Source organism: Raphanus sativus, chromosome 4 (genome assembly GCF_000801105.2).
Source record: "Raphanus sativus cultivar WK10039 chromosome 4, ASM80110v3, whole genome shotgun sequence".
NCBI classification, from domain to species: domain Eukaryota; kingdom Viridiplantae; phylum Streptophyta; class Magnoliopsida; order Brassicales; family Brassicaceae; genus Raphanus; species Raphanus sativus.
Genome location: NC_079514.1, coordinates 41,706,635 through 41,726,320, shown reverse-complemented (window position 1 = coordinate 41,726,320; position 19,686 = coordinate 41,706,635). Strand labels below are relative to the sequence as shown.

The window sequence follows — 19,686 nt, the reverse complement described above, 5'->3', positions numbered from 1 at the left end:
AGCTGCAGAATTAAGTTGGATGTGTTCGATTCTTCGAGAGATTGGAGTTCCCATCTCAGTCACACCAGAGCTTTATTGTGATAATCTCTCAAGTGTTCACTTAACGGCAAACCCAGCTTACCACAAGCGTTCAAAACATTTTGAGCTTGATTATCACTATGTACGAGAAAGAGTAGCACTTGGAGCATTGGTTGTGAAGCACATATCAGCTCGACATCAACTTGCGGACATCTTCACCAAGCCTCTGTCCTTTCCTGCGTTTGATGATCTCAGGTACAAACTTGGTGTTGAAGCAGCTCCCACACCAAGTTTGAGGGGGCATATTGATGAGAGCTCAACGAATGGCAACAGGTTGACAAGAGAACAAAAGGGAAAACAGAAGATGGGCTTTCCGGAAGAAGAGAAGCCCAGTTATCAGCCCAACAAAAGTGGTCCCAAGTTTGAATCAACACAGCAACGTTTAAGTCTTGGAAATGAAGAAAAGAGCAGGAAAAGCAAAGTACAAAAGCAGTGTGTGACGCAAGCTGTTGCAGAAGATGTTAATGGTGTGAAGCTGGCAAACAGATTCTCAGCCCTTGATCTAGAGGACGTTTACGATTAAGCCATTTGTCTAGGGCAACTCTATCTAGTCTTTTGAGTATAAATATGCAACTCTTGTAATGACTTGATCAAGAAATGAACTCATGAAGTTTCAGTAAAACAAACTCTTGTTCATTACACTCAAATTGTTTCAGTTCAAACCTACCTCTCATGTACAACAACTCCCCAAGCTCCGTTCCACCACCGAAATCACCACCACCGGACATGTCATCAGTACTCTTCGCCGTCGGAATAACTCCAGCTCCAACCGTAACCCTAGACACCGTGTTCAACACTCGCCAGTCCGACTCGATACACCCGCCGCCACGCGACAAGGCTGCCCCGCACTTCCTCCCGTTGCAATACATGGTCCACTTAGGCTCCTGGAAAAGCTTTGTCCCGGACCGGTGACGTTTCTCGCACTCCAACGCGATCCTGACGAGCCCTGACGCCATCTCTTTGACAAGAGTTGCCGTTGACATGGCTAGGTCCAAGAGCAAGACCGGGTCTGATTTCGGACCGTACTGGACAGAAAACGTGACGTGGCCTCTCCTATGTCCGTACAACGTTCCGGTGACCTTTCTCCCGAGGGAAGAGGATCCACCTGTGACGAGTGAGATCAGCTGGTTAGAGACGCTGGAGGAAGAAGATGGAGGAGAAGGAAGGCAGATGACGTTGCATATGGGGAGGTTAATGAGGTTGATGAGAGAACGTAAGAAGGAAGGAAGCTTCACGTTGACTTTCACGGTTTTGTTTGTGGAAGAAGACGAGGAGTCTGGTCGGAGGGAGGTGGTGGAGCATTTACGGCAAGGTACGAGGAAGCTAGAGTTCGTGGGGAGGGATGGTTGGGGTCAAAGTGGTCGAGGAAGTAGAACGGACGTGTAAGCCACGTGCGGGAGAGTTCCCCGGAGTGATCTTGCTTGAGTTGAAGCTGAAGCTTCTTTGAAGAGCAAGTTCTTCGTACTGCATCATTTTTACAATATATTTATATATTTGATCAGGAAGGCGATAGGAAGAAAGCGGCCGACCAAAGTGATTGTGAGTGTGCGAAGAGGTGCGTCCGATTTGTGTGTGTATTTATAGCATTTTACATGAATATTTTGGAAGCATATATGTGTGATAATGTTATTAATTTCCTATAATGTGATGTGAGAGCTCCTCCCTCAATAAAATAATGTACTTGTAGGTTTTGTACTTTTGTTGGGTTTTTGTAGTTATCAGAAAACATAGAGCTATTTTGACAGTATCGGTGTTACACTCAGGGGCGGACGTAAGCGAAGACGCCATCAGATTTTAGTTTTGGTTTAGTAATTTCCGATAGCTTATGTAATGCCACTGGTCACACTATAACTATATTGATTGTTAAAGCTGATATTCGCATGGGAAATGAGTTTTTCTGTGTGTATATTCTTTTTCAGCATCTCAACCCGATTCAAATATTATGATTGATATTATGTACACTCTATTAAGGCGTGTACTTATATACAACTATATAGTTTTTAGCTTGAGCAAGAGATACCACGATTTTGTATAGTTTTCTATACTAAGATTTGATTTCACCATCATCAAGGTGGTATCTCAAAGATGGGATTCTGGATTCTAAGACTACCTCTAACAGGTGAACCCCATTAAGTTTCTTAATTAAAAAGATTTGAAAAAAATATTTTCATTATGCAACAACATTTTGACTTTTGCTAACTAACTAAACCAATAAACAAATGACACATAGTTGTTTGGGTTTTTTTAGCTGTTCGGGGGTTTTTATCACGTTCTAAGCTGTTTGGGGATTTTTATCACGTTCTAAAATGTTTGAAGATTAGAACCCCACTCTCTTCTCTCTAATCGTTTCTTATTATTTTATTAATTTAAATTATTATATACTCTCTTTAGAATTGATGGTGCTCTAATAAAAAAAAGAAACATGATAACTTTTTAGAATTATATATCTATAACGATATGTCGATACATTACAGCTATGCACACATTAAATGTTTGTAACAATGCATACTACATATATACTGACAATTGACGAACAAAGATATAATGTAGATATACACATGGAACAGTAATTCTGGTGGACCGACGGAGAGGCACATCTTGCTCATCATCTGCATCATCATCCGCATCAACATCATTCGGTTGGTAATCTGGATCATTCACAATATCAATTTAAGGAGCGCATTGTTAGTACAATGCCGCGCTGGAAAAAAAAGGAGTTCCATTTACCTGACAAGGCACGAGGTACTAGCTACTGTGACTCTGAATATCTGATTATGTGCTTGCCTTTGGTCTGCTTTTGAATTTCGTATTGAGAAGTCAAACCAGACGCTGAGACCGTGTCAATAGTCCCATGGGTCGAGAGCTGGTCAGTGGCACTGAGCTATGAATCTCATGGCATGTTCCTTGCAGAGTTGCAGCTGTGTGTGAGTAACTTTTCTTTAACTCTTTAGTATTTTCATTAACTCCTTGGTATTTTTCATTAACTCCTTCTCTTCGTCGATAGGATTGTCAACTGGCTATTTGGGAAGCCTCACAACGTTCAGTGGTTGGAACCAGAAAATGCTGGATCTTAGTGCTGATGGCAAATGGTTATACCCGCTGCTTGGCTTCCTCTTAGGTAAAAAACAGAACATTCACCACTTAATTTAGATGAACAAACGTGATAACAGCATATTTCTTTTGGTTGCAGGATTGTTTCTTGCGTCATACTCCATCATTCTTGGGGTAGAAACAGCCAAAGGTTTCAGATGGCTTCTTCAAAGAAGAGCTTCTTCTTCTTGGCGAACTGATATATGGGAAGACACATATCAAATAGAGTAACATTTTAGTATAACGCTCATTTTTATTATTGTCATCTTATGGTTTGATGGTGGTGTTTCAGGATGAATCTGGAAACACCATGAACTCATGGTTAAGGACGAGAAGACCCTTCTCTTTGGTGAGAAGCCAGTCTGAGTCACTGTCTTCGACATTAGGTACATTTACTAGATGCGTATCTCTTCTCAGCGCATCTGTTTATTTTTTGAGAATTTTAATCTTATAAGTGATTTTTATTTGTGAAGGAACCCTGAGGATATCCCATGGGGTGAGGCTGGTGCTGACCTTCGTTGTTGAGTCTACTGGTGTTTTTACTGACAAGGACAAAGCTGCTGCTCACTTGAACGTTTGTTTTTTAATCTGTTTTATCTAATCTATTAAAACTGAACTACAAATATTATTTAGTCCTAAGTTTTGCACAATAATTACAAGTCAATGCCACTGAATTGATAATAACTATCAGTTTTAAATGATCACTTATTATTATCATAGTAAATATCGGATTATTCAGTTAGGAAAGTGTAGTTAAATGTACGTGTACTCTTCTCTAAGGCATACACGTTTCATTCTTTCACAAATACTGCTGTTTATAAACTAATTACTGTCTAATACATTTAACCGGGTTAAATATTTATTCTATCATTTTAAAAAAACTTTAGAAAACACGTAACAAACCTATTATCTCAAAATCAACACTATGAAAGTCATTTGTGTAAACTGCATGTAGTGAATACTTTAAGATTTTACATCAGGAGCTTAGTACTCAGTCTTGTGTTAAAATTTTAGATCATATACATTGATATACATGTTATATAATAATATAATAAACATGTTAAAGTTTCAAAAAAAAAAATAAACATGTTAAAATGTGTAAAGAATACAATTCACCCATGTTTGGTAGACCATCGATTCTGTGTAAGAAATAATTAAAAACCTAATAAAGCTTTTATTTTTCTCCTTGCACAAAAATTATTAACATAATTGACCTGAATATCTTTATTTTGTTCGTTTTAAATTAAATATATATATGTTTTGCTGTTATCACAAATCTAGACTTACCGAATGATGAAACCAATTGAAAACAAATCACCCCAGTATATTAACAAACTTTGCAAACTATGTAAAATATAGAAAACAAATACAAAACAATCTCCCCCGTATATTTTATACTCATAATACAACTATATTATCTAGATTGCATGGAAACTTCACGCTACAGAACCGGAATCAGAATCAGAATCTTGTGAAAACTTATAAATTTTGCTTTCAAAACGCTTCGAAAATACTCTCTTTAAAAACAAGTTGAAACTTTCTTTTTGAAATCACGCTTCTGTTTTTGTTTAAAATACAATGTTACAAATCAATAAAAATATAAAATCATATTTTTAATCTATATAAAATCTAAATTTTAATAGTAATAAAATAGAGAGAATAGAAATATACAAATATTAAAACTAATACTATAAACTATTTTTATGCATTGAAGTTTTTATTAAATTTATATGCATTGAATTTTTTTAAAGATATAGCATATATTCAAATATATTATGTCAATAAATTTATGAAGTATTAAAAATAATTAATAGAATAGTTTCTTTTAAACTTAATATATTTGTATTTTCACAGTTTCAATATGAAGTCATTTCAAAATTATTATAAATGAATAAATTCTCTATTTTAAATTTAAATCATATAATTTTTGTCCTAAAATTAATAAAAGATTCTTATATATATACGCTTCTAACACGTATCCGCTTTCTAATTTTTTTAAAAAATCTCGCTTCTGCGCTTCCGCTTCTATGTACACGCTTCCGTTTCCATGTAACATAGTATATTACCATATAAAAACAATTTTTAACATATTCCTAATGTTTATAATACAGTAGAAAACTCTAAAACTCAATATTCGATAAATTAATAAGCATGATAAATTAATATATTTATGTGGTTTGAATTGGGCCGATTCAAAATATAACACAAATCAATAAAATAATATTTTAGAAAATTATATGTAAATATATAGTTCCACTAAAATCACAAATTAATAACTTATATATAAGGTTTATATCAGTACAAACAAAACATTGAATTGTTTTTTCGTATTCACAATCAAATTTATCTTTAAACACTTTTATGTATTTGGTAATATTTTAATTAAATTATATTAAGACTACATTAAAACTCCGTGAAACGTATTTCGCTACACCACAAATAATATAAGATAAATGATATAAAATTAGAATTTCAAAAAAAAAACCATAATTCATATACATATATATGAAAAAATCAATCATTTTTTATTTTATAAAACATATTCTAAAAATAAATATATCCAAATTTTTTTTATAATATAGTAACTCTATAAGTTAAAAATATTTAAATTTATATTAAGATTTTGTTATATTCTTTTCAACAAAGTTTGTTAGCTAAAAGTATAACTTAATTGTGCAGTTAAAATTAATTTATTATTAATATCCTTATAACTATTAATGTTTTGTAAGAATATTATATATTTAATAGTTTAATGTAAATAATTAAATATATATAATTAATAAATAGACCTAATATGATTTTTCATAGTAGATAAAAATAGTACTTCTCTTTTAAAATAGAAGATATCACAAATGCAACTACTAAATTGTTTTTCTTCATCAACCATATATTTTGTAATGTTTATATATATATATATATATATATATATATATATATATATATGTATCGTAAAATAAATACCCGTGCGGACGCACGGGTCAATCTCTAGTATACCATTATATGTCTAGTTTTCATAAATTCATATAGACTGTAATTGTATCACAATCTATGGCTGGCTGGTATAGTTTTTTTTTCAGTAACTTGTGGATACAAACCATGTACTTATCCCTCTATGTGTTGCGATGTTTGAACTGATTGATTTGGTGATTTGTTTGTTACAGGGTGGTGCCAAAAAGGTTGTTATCTCTGCCCCAAGCAAGGACGCTCCCATGTTCGTCGTTGTGAGGGAGCCATGCAACTAACATTATCTCTAACGATAGTTGCATGGCTCCCTCACTTGTTTTTACTCAAGAGTCCCCCCTTTTCGTTTGGCTTTTGAATTACTTGTCTGGTCTTGTCGGATTTCAGGTTTTATCAATCAGACCAGATCAACGTTCACTGTGCAGCACTTGAGTATCGAAAAAATATTTCATTGAAAGAGCATTTTACGCAGACAAAGTCATCTTCTATGATTACTTTTCAAGAATGGAAACTAACGGCTTGTGTCAATGCTAAAAGAACAACTGAGTGTGGTTAGATACTGTGGAGAAAGAAGAGGTCGGACAAAGAAGTAAACACTAGACAAACAGTCAGTGAGTGATCATGCTTAGTGAAGTAAGCAAGATGTTAGTTTCAGTATGCACACTCTTTTAATCAGGAAACAGAAACACAGTTTTGATAGAAACATTAGATTCATTAGATAAGGATAGAGTGCAGACATTGTCATCATAAAAAGCTGCAGATCAAAACATGTTTGATGCTCATAGAGACATACAAACATAACAAAAACATAGTTTTGCAGTTTCAGGAACACACACTAAAAGGAACCATCTTTTTTATTCACACATAGTTAGATAACTTGAAATCTTTCTCTCTCTCTCTCTCTACTGCAGATTTTCCAGAGCAGCATCGATCGCATCCATCGCGGACTCGAGAAGGACCTCCAAACCCTCTAGCTCCACTTCTGATTTTCCCCCAAGCTTGACCTCCACCTCCAGAGGAAAGCTAGTCAAGCTTTCCAAGGAGGTCGAACTCCATGGTGGGAGTGCAGCCAAGGCGATCCATGACATCATCCACACCACTGCATCATCAAAGAAAAGTTTCTTCCTTTTTTCTTTCAAAATCACAATCACACAAAACAAAAGAGATAGAGAGTTATACCCAGGAAGAGGAGAAGAGTACGTGTACACGTTTCCCCGATCAGACCGCGACATTGGCCTCTGTAGTCTCGTACATCTTCCTGGCAAGACGTTTGAGATCTTTGCCAAGTTTTGCTGAACGTTGATTCCGAGTAACTGGGTCCGCAATGTAGACTTGAGCCATTCTGCGTCAGGGTTTTAGAAGTACTGTAAATCGCCCTTCGTTTCGTTTCGTTGGTAGAGAGAAGACGAGAGAGATCTATATAAGGCAGATTCAATTTGGTTCCTTTTTATTGATTTCGGTTCGGAAACAATCTACCAATATGTTACTGATTCCTCTTCTCCATCATTCGATTCCTCTTCTTCATCAATCGGTTGCACATTATTACTCGCTTCTACAATGGATCTCCATACTCTGGTGGCATCACCATTTCATAAAGACGACCAATCAACGGAAGTCCTTGTAACTCATCTTCAAAATTTTCATCAGTCCTAGGTTGTTGTCAATCAAGTTAAGATCTACATCATCTCAAGTTCATCATGTTGCACTTCAACAACATCTTATAAAGTTGCAATACATCATCAGCTTGATCCAAAGGTTCCAGATCTTCCACCTTTGCCGCTTCATCCCGAGAAGAACAAATAGACGTGTGTAATGTACAAAATTTTCTCGTTACCAAATTTGGAACAAATCAATTTTTTAATTAATCTAGATCACTGGAAATCTCGGAATGAGATCGATGCAAAACAATCCATCAGTAAATAACCGATTAAGCGCTTGAATCTTTCATCGTCTTTTTTTTTTTGAAAAAAAAACTGTGTAGTCTACAAAGTCATCATTACCAAATTTGGAACAAATCACTGAATCAATATTCTGATTAATCTAAATCACCATAAATCTCAGAACGAAATCAATTCAAACAATCTAGCAATATGTTCTGATCAATCGCATCATTCTATTCATCTATCTCCGATGTATAAAATGATTAACCTAAATCACCGGAAATCTCGAAATGAAATCAATTCAAACAATCTAGCAATATGTTACCGATTAATCGCATCATTCTATTCATCGATCTAGCAATACATACCTACAATAGCATCTCCAAACTCTGGAAGAATCTCCATTTGATTAAAAAGATCAATCAACTCAGCTTCTTGTAACTCGTTTCCAGGATTTTCATCTTCCACATCAAGTCCGAGTTGGTTGTCGATGAAGTTAAGAGCAGCTGCTTCATCCTGATAAGAACAAATTGATAAGAACAAATAGACGCCTATAATTTATTACCAAATTTAACATTCTAATTTATTGATTAATATATTAATCAAACTTTCTTCCAAAAATAAATATACAATCCATCAATAGATAACGATTTATCGCCTGAATCTTTCATCGTCTTTGTTAAAAAAAATAAAAAGACTTGTGTAATCTTCAGATTCTTCTCGTTTATCAATACAAATCAGTGATTAATCTAAATCACCAGCAATCAACTCAAACAATCTGAATCTACCAATAAGTCACGATCGATCGCATCATTCTACAGTTCTACTCATCGTCTTGGTTTTCAAAAAGAAAAACGAAAATCGATCTCCGATGTACGTACTTTAAAGTTATTGTTGTCCGCCATAACTGCTCATGTTCACTCCTCTCGTCTCCTCACGTCACATTCGCTCCTCCTCACGTCACGTTCACTCCTCCTCACGTCACTTTCGCTCCTCTCGTTAGCACCTGTCAATGAAACCAGTTGTTAGGGTGACTGATGACACCCGGAGAAGTTAGTTACTAGGAGTTAGTTCGAGACGAGGATTTATAACCAGTAACTATTGGACACGTGAGCAGTAGCATAACTTCTCACTCTATAGTTGATCAGAAACATTGAATAAGTTTTGACCTTCAACATATCATTGGAACATAATATATAATTTAATTAGATCAAAAACACACCACAAAATTACCATCAAAAATAAATTTGGAATTTAAGAAACGTCTAAAAATATTTATAATATATATTCATACAAATTAAAAATTTATCTATTCTATTAAAATAGAACATGACCTATTGATAAATGTTATGTCCAACTATGTATTTCATTTATTTAAGAGACTATTCTATCATATTAAATTAATATTAAACATAAATATGATTATAAAAATAAAACTCAAATGTAAAATTAAAATTTTCAAAAAGATTAAAACAAAAATATATCCATTTTTTGAAAAGACAGATCATAATCTAATATTAAAATAAAACAAAAACCGCGAATGCCGACTAAACTAGGTTTTACAAACAAAAGCTAAAAACATCTCCCGTACTCTAACCAACCATCCTATTATCAAAAAAGCATATGATTTATATGATTTATATCAGAAAAATGAAAAATATAAATAATAAAATTATTTATACTTTTTTTAAGAAGGCTTTCAGATTAAATTGCAGAAAAACCTAATATAGGCTAGTTTTGCTTGGTCCAGTTTAATCCAAGGAGTTTTTAAAAAGACACAAATATCATTAGAACTTGGACTTGTAAAGCCCAAAATAGTAAAGGCCTCCCCTGAGCCCATCGAAAATGTGAAAGATCGATCTCATGGAACATACATGAATATAAATGCAGTTTTGTAAATAAAGGAAAAACACACATTTCATCTAGTAGAAGAAAATTAATTAAGACTAATTATTTTATAATTCAGTTTAAGATTTTATACAAACATGAGTAACCTTTCATACTACGCTACATTTGAATATATTCTAAGAATTTGTAACCATCTAACTGCACACAACTTTTTTCTTCACTATTTCAATAAATTTGTGAAAACTTTATAATGAAAACAAATGAACATGGCCCATTTATAGCTTTTCAAAAATCTATATGAATAGTCACAACTTTCTAGATTTGTAGTTATTATTTTTAAATAGTACATTTATAATTTATTTTGAATAGAAACATGATTACTAAAAAAACACCTGACTGCATAATGACAAATTATTAAAAAGACACTTACTAAGATATTATAATAACTTTTTAATAAATAATTTAGAATAAAATGAAAAGACACAACTCTTAAAATTATTAATAATAAAAAGACATTTATTGCAGTATTTTAACATCATTTTAAAAACTAATTTGTATTTTACAATGAAAAGATGCAGCTGTTAAGAGATAAGGAAAATGAAAACATACAACTTTTGAAATTATAATGAAAATACAAAAAAATTATAAATATACACATTATCTATTAATTTCAGTAAAAACACACATATCTACATGCTAACTTGTATGGTATATAAACATATGATAAAATATGTATATATTGTGTCTAACTAAAGTATCAAACGAAAAATGTCAAAAAATATTGTGTCAAACAAACATGGCTCAATGAAAATAGAAGTAGTTAGTATATCGGCATGTTCGTAAATCAGTGTAACAAAAACAATTAGTTCCACATACAAGTGTAACAAAAACAATTAGTTCCACAAAACAGTTAGTATATCGCCATCGGAATCGCCATGGGAGAAGCTTGGGTCTTTCGGCGGAGAAGATGAGGAGATTAAAAGTCGATTTACCCTAATCGACTTTTCTTTTCTTTTTTTATTGTTTTCCCTTTTTTTTTACTTTCTGTTTTAACTGCTTTGATTTATTTTATTTTTTTTACCTCAGTAAAAATGTAGAAAATCGAAAATTATACGTTAATTATATAAATCTAAGGGCAATTTGGTATTAAATGAAAAATAAATCCTACTTACCTAAACAATCTTCAACAAATCCTATTGTGACAAACCTCTAAGAAAAGTGTCTTTATTTTCCAATTTTCTCTTATATAAAATAGAGAATTGTAAAGGGAGACTAATTAGGATATACTTGGACGGTTCCAAACACGAGATAAGGTTCCTCGTATCCATGATGTAAATCTACTGGTGACCTAATTAACCACAGCACAAACCGCAAAATATCAGACGCATGGTTGTTTCTTTAAAAAGCCATCGACTACTATATATTGATGCCAACAAAAAAAAAACACAAGGAAACGATAAGGAGAAAGCGACAACGAATTCTTCAGAAATTTGGTGCGTGCTTTTATCTTGTTATGAAATTTAATTCACTTTAGTTTCAAATTGAATGATTACACGATCTAGATCTAGGGTTTCAAGTTGTTTGTTGTATGGTTCGTTATTGTTTTGATGATGATTCCGGCAAATTGACTTGTGTTAAATTATCTTTTGTTTTTTTTCAACTATTGGAAAGCCCTCAATGGAATCAAAATCGACGTCTGGTGGTGGTGGTGGTGTTGTCCGTCGCCAATGTAATCTGTCGAGATATGATCCATACGCAGTAGTGACAGAGAATAATAATAAGGTCGACCACATGAAAGAAGGGGTTGTACAACTTGGAGTTGAGCTTTCACTCTGTGTAGCTGAATCCATGTTTCTCCTGTGTGACGACAGGAAGATTATGTTGTTGTTCTGCTTTATGATATGTAAAAATTCAGACGACCCTGTGTCGGAAAGGCTGATTCGTGTGATGCATCATGTCTACACTAATGAGATCATATCCAAGAACAGACTGCATCATCAGGATAAAAAGATTTGTCCCAACTCGGTCCATTGTGGAGTGATCGGGAAAGCATGGGAAGATTTTGCTTACGGACTCCGATTCCTCCATCGCCTCACTAAGCTTTTCAGAACGCAACGTTTCCCTTTCAGATATCCTCTATTATCGAACATGGATACTGCAGATATCAAGCGGCACTTGATCAAGAAGATAGAGGCTAAACTGAGGTCTTCAAAAGATGTTTCCCAGGCGAATGGCTTTGAGAGGGAGACGTTAGAGCCTACCGTTTCCGAAACGTGGATGTCTCTCTTTGATGAAGAAGCTGTCCAAGCAAAGGCCACAAAGATTAGGCTTCTTTGCGACTTGTTTCAGCCTGTTTTCGGCGAATCATGGCAGCCTGAGTGGGGGAGGTTTAGCGAACTGCGGCCTCTTTACGCTATAGGCGAGGATTTTGCAAAGCGGGAGGAGCTGAGAGAGGAGGCCGTGCGGCTCGGAGTCGAGCTCTCGCTCTATGCTGCCGAGTCCATGTTCTTGGTGTGCGATGATATCCGTAGCGTGTTGTTGTTCTGCGAAAGGTTATGGTTAGCTGTTGAAAAGGACCTGAGGCAGCCTCACGACAGTCCTGTCGTCGAGAGGCTTCTCCGTGTTTTTCATTACATCTATTCGAAGCATATCAAACCGAGGAATGAAGGACAAGTCTTTCGTGACCGCGGCACGTCGGTCCATTGGAAACTGGCCATGGCGTCTTTCGAGGATTTTCACGCTGGAATTAGAGATCTGGATGTTTTTGTGAGAGAAGGGAGGCAAGAGTTTGCGTCTGTTAGTATTGACGAAGCGCTGAAGAACATAGAGAAGAAGCTGAGGCGTGCCAAGGCTGTTTCGAAGGCGAATGGGTTTGAGAGGAATGCAATGGAGTCTGACGTTTTGGTCACGTGGAAGTCTCTTTTTGACAAACCAACGGAGGATCTATGGACTCTGAAAATGATGAGGCTTGGGATTCGCAATGACATGTTTTACCATCTGTACAAGGAAAGAGCAGAAGCAAACTCGTTCGTTCGTTCTATCAGTCGTCTTGATATATGTAACTGATGAACTTGGATCAGAACACTTGTTATTAACTTTTCAAGTTTGTTTTCTTTCTTATTTTAGTTTACCTGGCTTAATGTGGTGTTTAATTTAGTAGTCACAACGCTAACCCCCTTCAAGGGCTTTTGTTCCAGACTGATGATAACTGATTAATGTTAAAAAAGGTTAGAGGATACATCCATCAGCTACTCATTAAAAAAGGTTAGAGGATAACTGAAAAATGTAGTTATTTTAAAATTAAAAGATGAAATTTAAAATAGAAATAAAGGAAATAAAAAGTAGAAATAAAGGAAATTGTAAGTAGAATTTTTTTTTTGGTAAATTTTAGAATTTAATTTGTATATATTACTTTACGAATTTCTTATTACTAATCTACTAAATTAGTAACTTAAATTTTAGTTTTGTGTGATTAAATATGTATTAAGTATAATATTAAAATATAATTAGTTAATTTTTTACAGAATACCTATTAAATTAGTTAATTTAAATTAGTTAATTTTTACAGGATGATATATATACTATGTTGAAACATATTTTCTATTGATCGTAAAAATTCATGGTAAAAATATAATAAATAATTTAACAGGAACTATTTGATTATTTACATTAATCATCAATCTAACATGTACATAAAATTTTACAGAATACCTTTTGTAAAATAGATAAACGCTCATTTAGTATCTATATTTTTTGTTTTATCCAGACAAAGCATGTCACTTGACTAGAGTGTTTGAAGAGATAGATAGGGCATATCATATAGCATATCCAGACAAAGTCAAGAGGAAACTGATAGAAACATAGATCAGCAGCGGTTGGTGACAGTAATAAATTTTGTGATTTGCAAGATAAAAATAACTATTTGATGTTCTTCATGTATAAATACTTTAGTAGGAATATAGTTTTTCAATATTAAAATAGGTAAATATTTAGCATAATTATAAAATTTATATTTTACGACATGTAGGTATATATTTGTAATGAGTAACTAATTTATCATTTATTACATTGAGATAAAATTTAAACGATTTTATTATTAAAATTAATGACTTATCATTAAGTTAGGAAAATATAATAACATAAATTGAATATAAGATATGATGTTATCGTTAGAGTTTGTTAATATTTATTTATTAGTTAATTATTTTAATTTCATAATTCATGATAAGTATAAATTAAAAGATAAAAAATTTAAAATAATATTATTAAAATAATAATACATTCTAAAATCATGAAAAAGTAAAATGAGCAAATATACTTTTTAAATAATATTTTCTCTGTTTCATAATACTTGATGTTTTAGAAGATTTGTATTGTTTCAAAATAGAAGATAATTTAAGATATCTATGTAATTTTAATTTTATTGGAAACTGTTTAACCAATTATATTTCACAGGTTTTCTAATAACGGATTGAGTTAATTTTTTACTTATAGTTTAATAGTTGTTTAATAGAAAAAATAAATTTCTCAATCTTTGTGTTTTGCTTCATAATATGAAATGGAGGAAGTAGTATTTTTATCAAAACAAATCAAAACAAATAATAGTATACGATAAAAATATAGTTATTGATAAACTAGGGTAGGAAAATGTGAATGGGCTAGTAAAATTTACCTGTGTATTACTTATATTTTATTACAGCGCGAAGCTTGTTGAAATGAAAGAGTAAAAAAGTAAAAATGTGGAGACAGACACATTAAATGAAATGATTAAAAAAAAAGAAAAAAGAAAAAAAAGAAAGTGAAATCCCCAAAACCCTCTCTCTCTTTTGCTTCTCCGAGAGGAATACACAGCAAGCGCTCCAATGGCGAACGAGCAAGAGATGAGTGGGTGGACGGATCTTCTCCATTCTTCGTCGAAGCTTCTGGAGCAAGCCGCTCCTTCCTCTCAGTTTCCTCCTCTTCAGGTTCCTTCTTCTTCTTCTTTCTCCCACTCCCTTTCTGCTGAATTTGAGATTAGTTAACGGTTTTGATTTTTGATTTTTGTTATCACGTTATCCTCCTCAGAGGAACTTAGATCAGCTGGAAGCGTTATCGAAGAAGCTAAAGGCTAAGACCCTAAGGAACGAAGCTCCTTCTCAGTCTATTGCCGCCACTAGGTTAATCTCTCTTTTTCTGAATCCCTAGCTAGTGCTAGTGCTGATTCGATTCTCTTTTTTATTATTATTTTCGTTGGAGTTTTGCAGACTACTCGCTCGGGAAGGAATCAACGCAGAGCAGTTAGCTCGTGATCTCAAATCTTTTGAGTTGAAGGTAAAATATTATTATTGTTCAACGTATATTTGGCTGTTTTTGCTTAGAGATACGAAAGTAGAATATTTTTGTTTATACTTGAGGTTATACATGCTTCTGCTTTTCAAATGTGATTATTGACTGTGTTATCTTTCTTTTGATACTCTTTGAAAGACAACATTTGAGGATGTGTTCCCCGCCGAGGCTACGAGCGTTGAAGAATACCTGCAACAGGTACACTCTTAGTTGTCGACTGTTTGTTTACCATAGTTTTCATTGTTTTATTGATTTGTTCTATTGGCGATTACCTACTGTTATGGATGATATGCGATGTTTTTTCTCTCTCTCTCTCTCTCTCTCTCTTTAGGTTCATGAAATGGCTATGGTATCGGCTATACAGGAAGCTCAAAAGGATAATGTGAGAAGCTTTAATGACTACATGATGAAAGTCCTGGAGGTAAGGCTAGATATTTCATGTTATATTATTAAGCTTCGCTTCTTTTTCCTCCTAGCCATATGTTTCTTCTCAGTTTCCTTTTGCATACAAACATTGATAACTCAGTGGGTGTGCGTAATTTGTTCTTTCCTACTTATTAGGTTCTCTATACGAATTGTCCTATGCAACTAGCTTTTGAAGGAGATTTTGTTAGCTGGGGTTTTGGCTTAGAATAATATACATACTGATTTCTCTAAATGTTGGATGTGAATCTGAAATGACAGGAGGATTGGAGAAAAGAAAAACGTGACTTCCTTCAGAGCCTTAGCAGAATATCAATGTTACCGAAAACGAATATGATTGATGCGAGCAGAGAGGCTAATGCTGGCCAACTAGTGCCGGTGGGTTCGGGTTCTCGAGCATCGTCCACACTAGGCAAAGAACTTGTGGCTCTGGCTAACATACCCATTCATGAGAAAAAGGCATACGTCTATGGAGAGGTTGTGAAGAAACTTAACATGTCAAGAGAACGAGGCTTGCCATTTAAAGTATGGATTTCCTATGCCCTGTCTAAAAATTTAGTACTGGTTCATTTTTCTTAAGATCCTGTTTAATTAGTATTGCTGAATAATATTCGTTTTCATTAGCTACTTTTAGACGTGAAGTAGAATTCTTAATAGTTTTTCATTTTGTAGCAGTCTATTGTCTGGTGTGCTTTATACTGATCCCAGTTCATATCTTTGTATAGCCTGCAATGTCTTTTAAGGAAGCTTATGAATCTCTTGGTGCTGAGGGAACTCATGGAAAATCAGTCAACATGCAGAAAATATGGCAGCTTGTTCAGGTATAAGAATTGTTCTTATCATTTTTTCCTTTCTCTGTTTCATGCAAATCACTTCTGATTGTTGGCAAACTTTTTCCAGGCAATGACAGGTGAAGACTCAGCAGTTCGACAGGGTGTTTCGAAGAGGATGTCCCTCGCGATAGGTGCAAGACGTCATTTAGAACGTGGGCATGAGAAACATATAATGGACACAATTCAGAGCCACCCTACACAAGTATTCATTTCTATCTCGTTTTTATCTTGTTTGTTCTTGATTATAACAGCTACATGTCTGTCGATGATACCTCTTTAGCTTACCGTCTATACAAATGGTCTGAGGGCTGTCTGAAATGATTCCTTGATATTTCAATCCTATTTCAAGAGTGTTGGTAATCATTCTGACATGTATCTTGCTTTCCTAATCCTGTTCCAGGCTGCTCTTGGTGGATCTGTTGGAAATTTGCAAAGAATTCGTGCTTTCCTTCGGGTTAGTGTAGAGCGTAACACGAATCATATGTTCAAACGTTCAACAACTGTTTAGCTTTATTATTTCTTATCTTTTCTTTACCGTGCAGATTCGCTTGAGGGAATATGGAACTTTAGATTTTGATTCACCTGATGCACGTAGGCAGCCTCCTGTTGATACCACTTGGCAACAGGTTTTGGATAATTTTCCTCGCAGTTTGAAATTTAAACCAAGTCGTCCTCAACATCTAATTGAGACATAGAGATTGACATTGCTGACCTGCATGTCTGTTTATCTGGAATGACTGACATCTATCTCTTGAATCTCAGATATATTTTTGCTTACGAACTGGGTATTATGAGGAAGCTAAAGAAATTGCTCGGTCAACTCGCTCATCTCAACAGTTTGCACCACTGGTAGGTGCTCCTTAGATCTTACTATATTCTTCAAGAGTTCTGGAACAAGCACTTTGGTTACCTTTCCTTTTTTTTTTGCAGCTGACAGAGTGGATTACAAAAGATGGTATGGTGGCTGCAGAGACTGCAGCTATCGCATCAGAAGAATGCGAGAAAATGCTAAGAATGGGTGATCGTTTGGGCAGAACCGCGTATGACAAGAAGAAACTCCTACTCTACACCATCATCTCTGGTTCCCGCAGGCAAATTGAGCGCATACTGAGGGATCTATCTACACTCTTCAACACAATCGAAGATTTCTTATGGTTCAAATTAGCATGCATCAAAGACGTCGCTGGGGCATCTTCATCCGTGGTCTTGAACGATGGACTAGCGCCGTACAGTTTAGACGATCTTCAGGCTTATCTCAATAAATTCGAGCCTTCATACTACACGAAGAATGGAAAAGACCCATTGGTGTATCCATACGTTTTGCTTCTCAGCGTTCAGTTGCTTCCTGCTATCATGCACTTATCCAAAGAAGCAGGAGAGGGAGGGTATAATATCGACGCTGTTCATATAGCTATATCTCTAGTGGACCATTCTGTTTTATCCGAAGGCTACGGGACTGGGCACAAACTCAGTGTGATGGATGCTAACGCCGAGGCATCTAGTATGGTTAGGCAATACGGGTCCATGTTTCTGCATCACGGAGATCTCCAGATGACGGTAGAGTATTACGCACAAGCTGCAGTTACTGTAGGTGGGGGACAGCTAGCTTGGTCTGGAAGAAGTAACACAGATCAACAGAGGCAGAGAAACTTAATGCTGAAGCAGCTATTGACTGAGATTCTCTTGAGAGAAGGTGGTATATACTTCTTGCTTGGGGGAAGAGGCTCTGGTGAAGAAGGTCAGCTCGGAAGATTTTTCCCTGATTCTAGATTGAGACAGCAGTTCTTGATCGAAGCTGCGCATCAATGTCAGGAAGCTGGATTGTACGACAAAGTAAGTAAAAAACTTCTCATCTAACCTTGTTTGGAGTCTTTTAAAGAAAGCTTTTCACCATGTTTTTTCTATCTTTTCATCAGTCCATAGAAATACAGAAGAGAGTGGGTGCGTTTTCATCTGCCTTGGAGACTATAAACAAGTGTCTATCCGAAGCCATTTGCTCCCTGGCTCGTGGAAGGTTGGATGGTGAAAGCCGAACATCAGGACTTATTCTAGCAGGAAATGATATTCTTCAGACTTACAAATATTATCCTGAAGTCAGGTAATATTATTATTATTGATCTAACTTTTGCTTCGAGTTGAAAATGTGGGGATTTCTTTTTTATTTTCTACTCAACAGTCTCCAGGAAAGAGAGCGAGTGATGGAGCAAGAAACGATATTAAGAGAGCTGGAGGCAATACTATCGATCCACAAGTTGGGTAGACAAGGCAACCATATGGATGCTCTGAGAGAAATTGCGAAACTTCCGTTCCTTAATCTTGATCCAAGAATGCCTGATGCAACAGCTGATGTATTCCAGAGTGCATCTCCTTACTTCCAGACTTGTGTCCCGGACCTGCTCAAAGTTGCGTTGACTTGTTTGGACAATGTACCTGATCCTGATGGATCAATCCGTGCCATGAGATCCAAGGTACGTAATAATGATCAATATTTTTATCTTTTGGTTGTCTATTACAAAAACAAAGGTGATGGAAACTTGAGTCTATGATTGATTGCATTTGGGCAGATCGCTGGGTTTCTTGCAAGCAACACGCACAGGAACTGGCCTCGTGACTTGTACGAGAAAGTGGCTCGAAGCTTCTGAACATTTTTGTGCTCCTCTTCCCAGTTGTTGACTCCGTAGTTGTTTCTTAACTATGTTTCATCAACAAAGTTAAGTATGTGAATTTGAAGTTCTTTTTTTTTGGGACAGCGTATGTACCTTTAGTATGTTTCACTCAATTGAAAACATATTTTACTGGACTCTATTTCGTGTATCTTCTATATTTTACTAAGAAAAGCGTATGTCAAAGGCATTGGTTAATCTGAGGATGAGGGGCTCTGTGAGATTCCGATATCGTGGTCAATCTGCAGTTTTTTAAATTGCTGCAACTGCCGGTTGATAGCCCGAGGCAATGATCACATTTGAGTAGTGCAAGTCTTTGAGACATAGCATTAGCCCAGATGAAATACTTTAGCTGGGTAATGAGTCGATCAGGAGGAACAAGTAACGTCCCTCGCGTGTAGAAGAAGTGAAGAACAACAGCTCTGTTTCTCCGTAAGCTCCAGTTTTGATATAAAAGCCCGAATAAACTAATATCTATCAGACACGAGCCCAATAGCCAAGTGTTAGTTATGTGGCCTGATCTTCAACAAAAGCTTTTACTGGGCCATCGCTCTTACTAAAAATTTGGTTAAGTCAGCACTACAA

The 19,686-nt window shown here is 35.1% G+C and overlaps 4 protein-coding genes across 6 annotated transcripts; 3 read left to right on the top strand and 1 right to left on the bottom strand.

The window, feature by feature from the left end:
• Positions 1-668: 668 nt before the first annotated feature.
• Positions 669-1,034, bottom strand: LOC108853395 (protein MIZU-KUSSEI 1-like). The gene has a single exon (XM_018626810.2). It carries the CDS (start codon positions 1,032-1,034, stop codon positions 669-671), a length of 366 nt encoding a protein of 121 aa, XP_018482312.2.
• A 1,603-nt stretch (positions 1,035-2,637) lies between these two features.
• LOC130510839 (uncharacterized) lies at positions 2,638-6,415 on the top strand. 3 transcript variants are annotated; one of them, XR_008944627.1, is made up of 5 exons: positions 2,638-2,820; positions 2,905-3,002; positions 3,083-3,196; positions 3,269-3,554; positions 3,642-3,860. XR_008944627.1 is itself a non-coding variant. In XM_057007516.1 (5 exons), exons 3-5 carry the CDS (start codon positions 3,446-3,448, stop codon positions 6,408-6,410), a joined length of 291 nt encoding a protein of 96 aa, XP_056863496.1. In that variant the 5' UTR covers positions 2,638-3,002; positions 3,083-3,196; positions 3,269-3,445; the 3' UTR covers positions 6,411-6,415. The 3 variants fall into 3 exon arrangements, 1 of the variants encoding a protein (XP_056863496.1); XR_008944626.1 differs by having other exon boundaries at positions 2,896-3,002; XM_057007516.1 differs by adding an exon at positions 6,330-6,415 and having other exon boundaries at positions 2,638-3,002; positions 3,642-3,742.
• A 4,760-nt stretch (positions 6,416-11,175) lies between these two features.
• On the top strand, positions 11,176-12,977 carry LOC130511049 (uncharacterized). Its single transcript, XM_057007842.1, has 2 exons — positions 11,176-11,350; positions 11,529-12,977. Exon 2 carries the CDS (start codon positions 11,535-11,537, stop codon positions 12,921-12,923), a length of 1,389 nt encoding a protein of 462 aa, XP_056863822.1. The 5' UTR covers positions 11,176-11,350; positions 11,529-11,534; the 3' UTR covers positions 12,924-12,977.
• Positions 12,978-14,651: 1,674 nt separating this feature from the next.
• LOC108855516 (nuclear pore complex protein NUP93A) lies at positions 14,652-19,243 on the top strand. The gene is made up of 15 exons (XM_018629363.2): positions 14,652-14,821; positions 14,922-15,013; positions 15,101-15,167; positions 15,321-15,380; positions 15,514-15,603; positions 15,867-16,130; positions 16,331-16,426; positions 16,506-16,640; positions 16,839-16,892; positions 16,981-17,064; positions 17,201-17,287; positions 17,369-18,271; positions 18,355-18,536; positions 18,615-18,906; positions 19,003-19,243. The coding sequence occupies exons 1-15, from the start codon at positions 14,720-14,722 to the stop codon at positions 19,078-19,080; spliced, it is 2,586 nt and encodes an 861-aa protein (XP_018484865.2). The 5' UTR covers positions 14,652-14,719; the 3' UTR covers positions 19,081-19,243.
• The last annotated feature ends 443 nt before the right edge of the window (positions 19,244-19,686 follow it).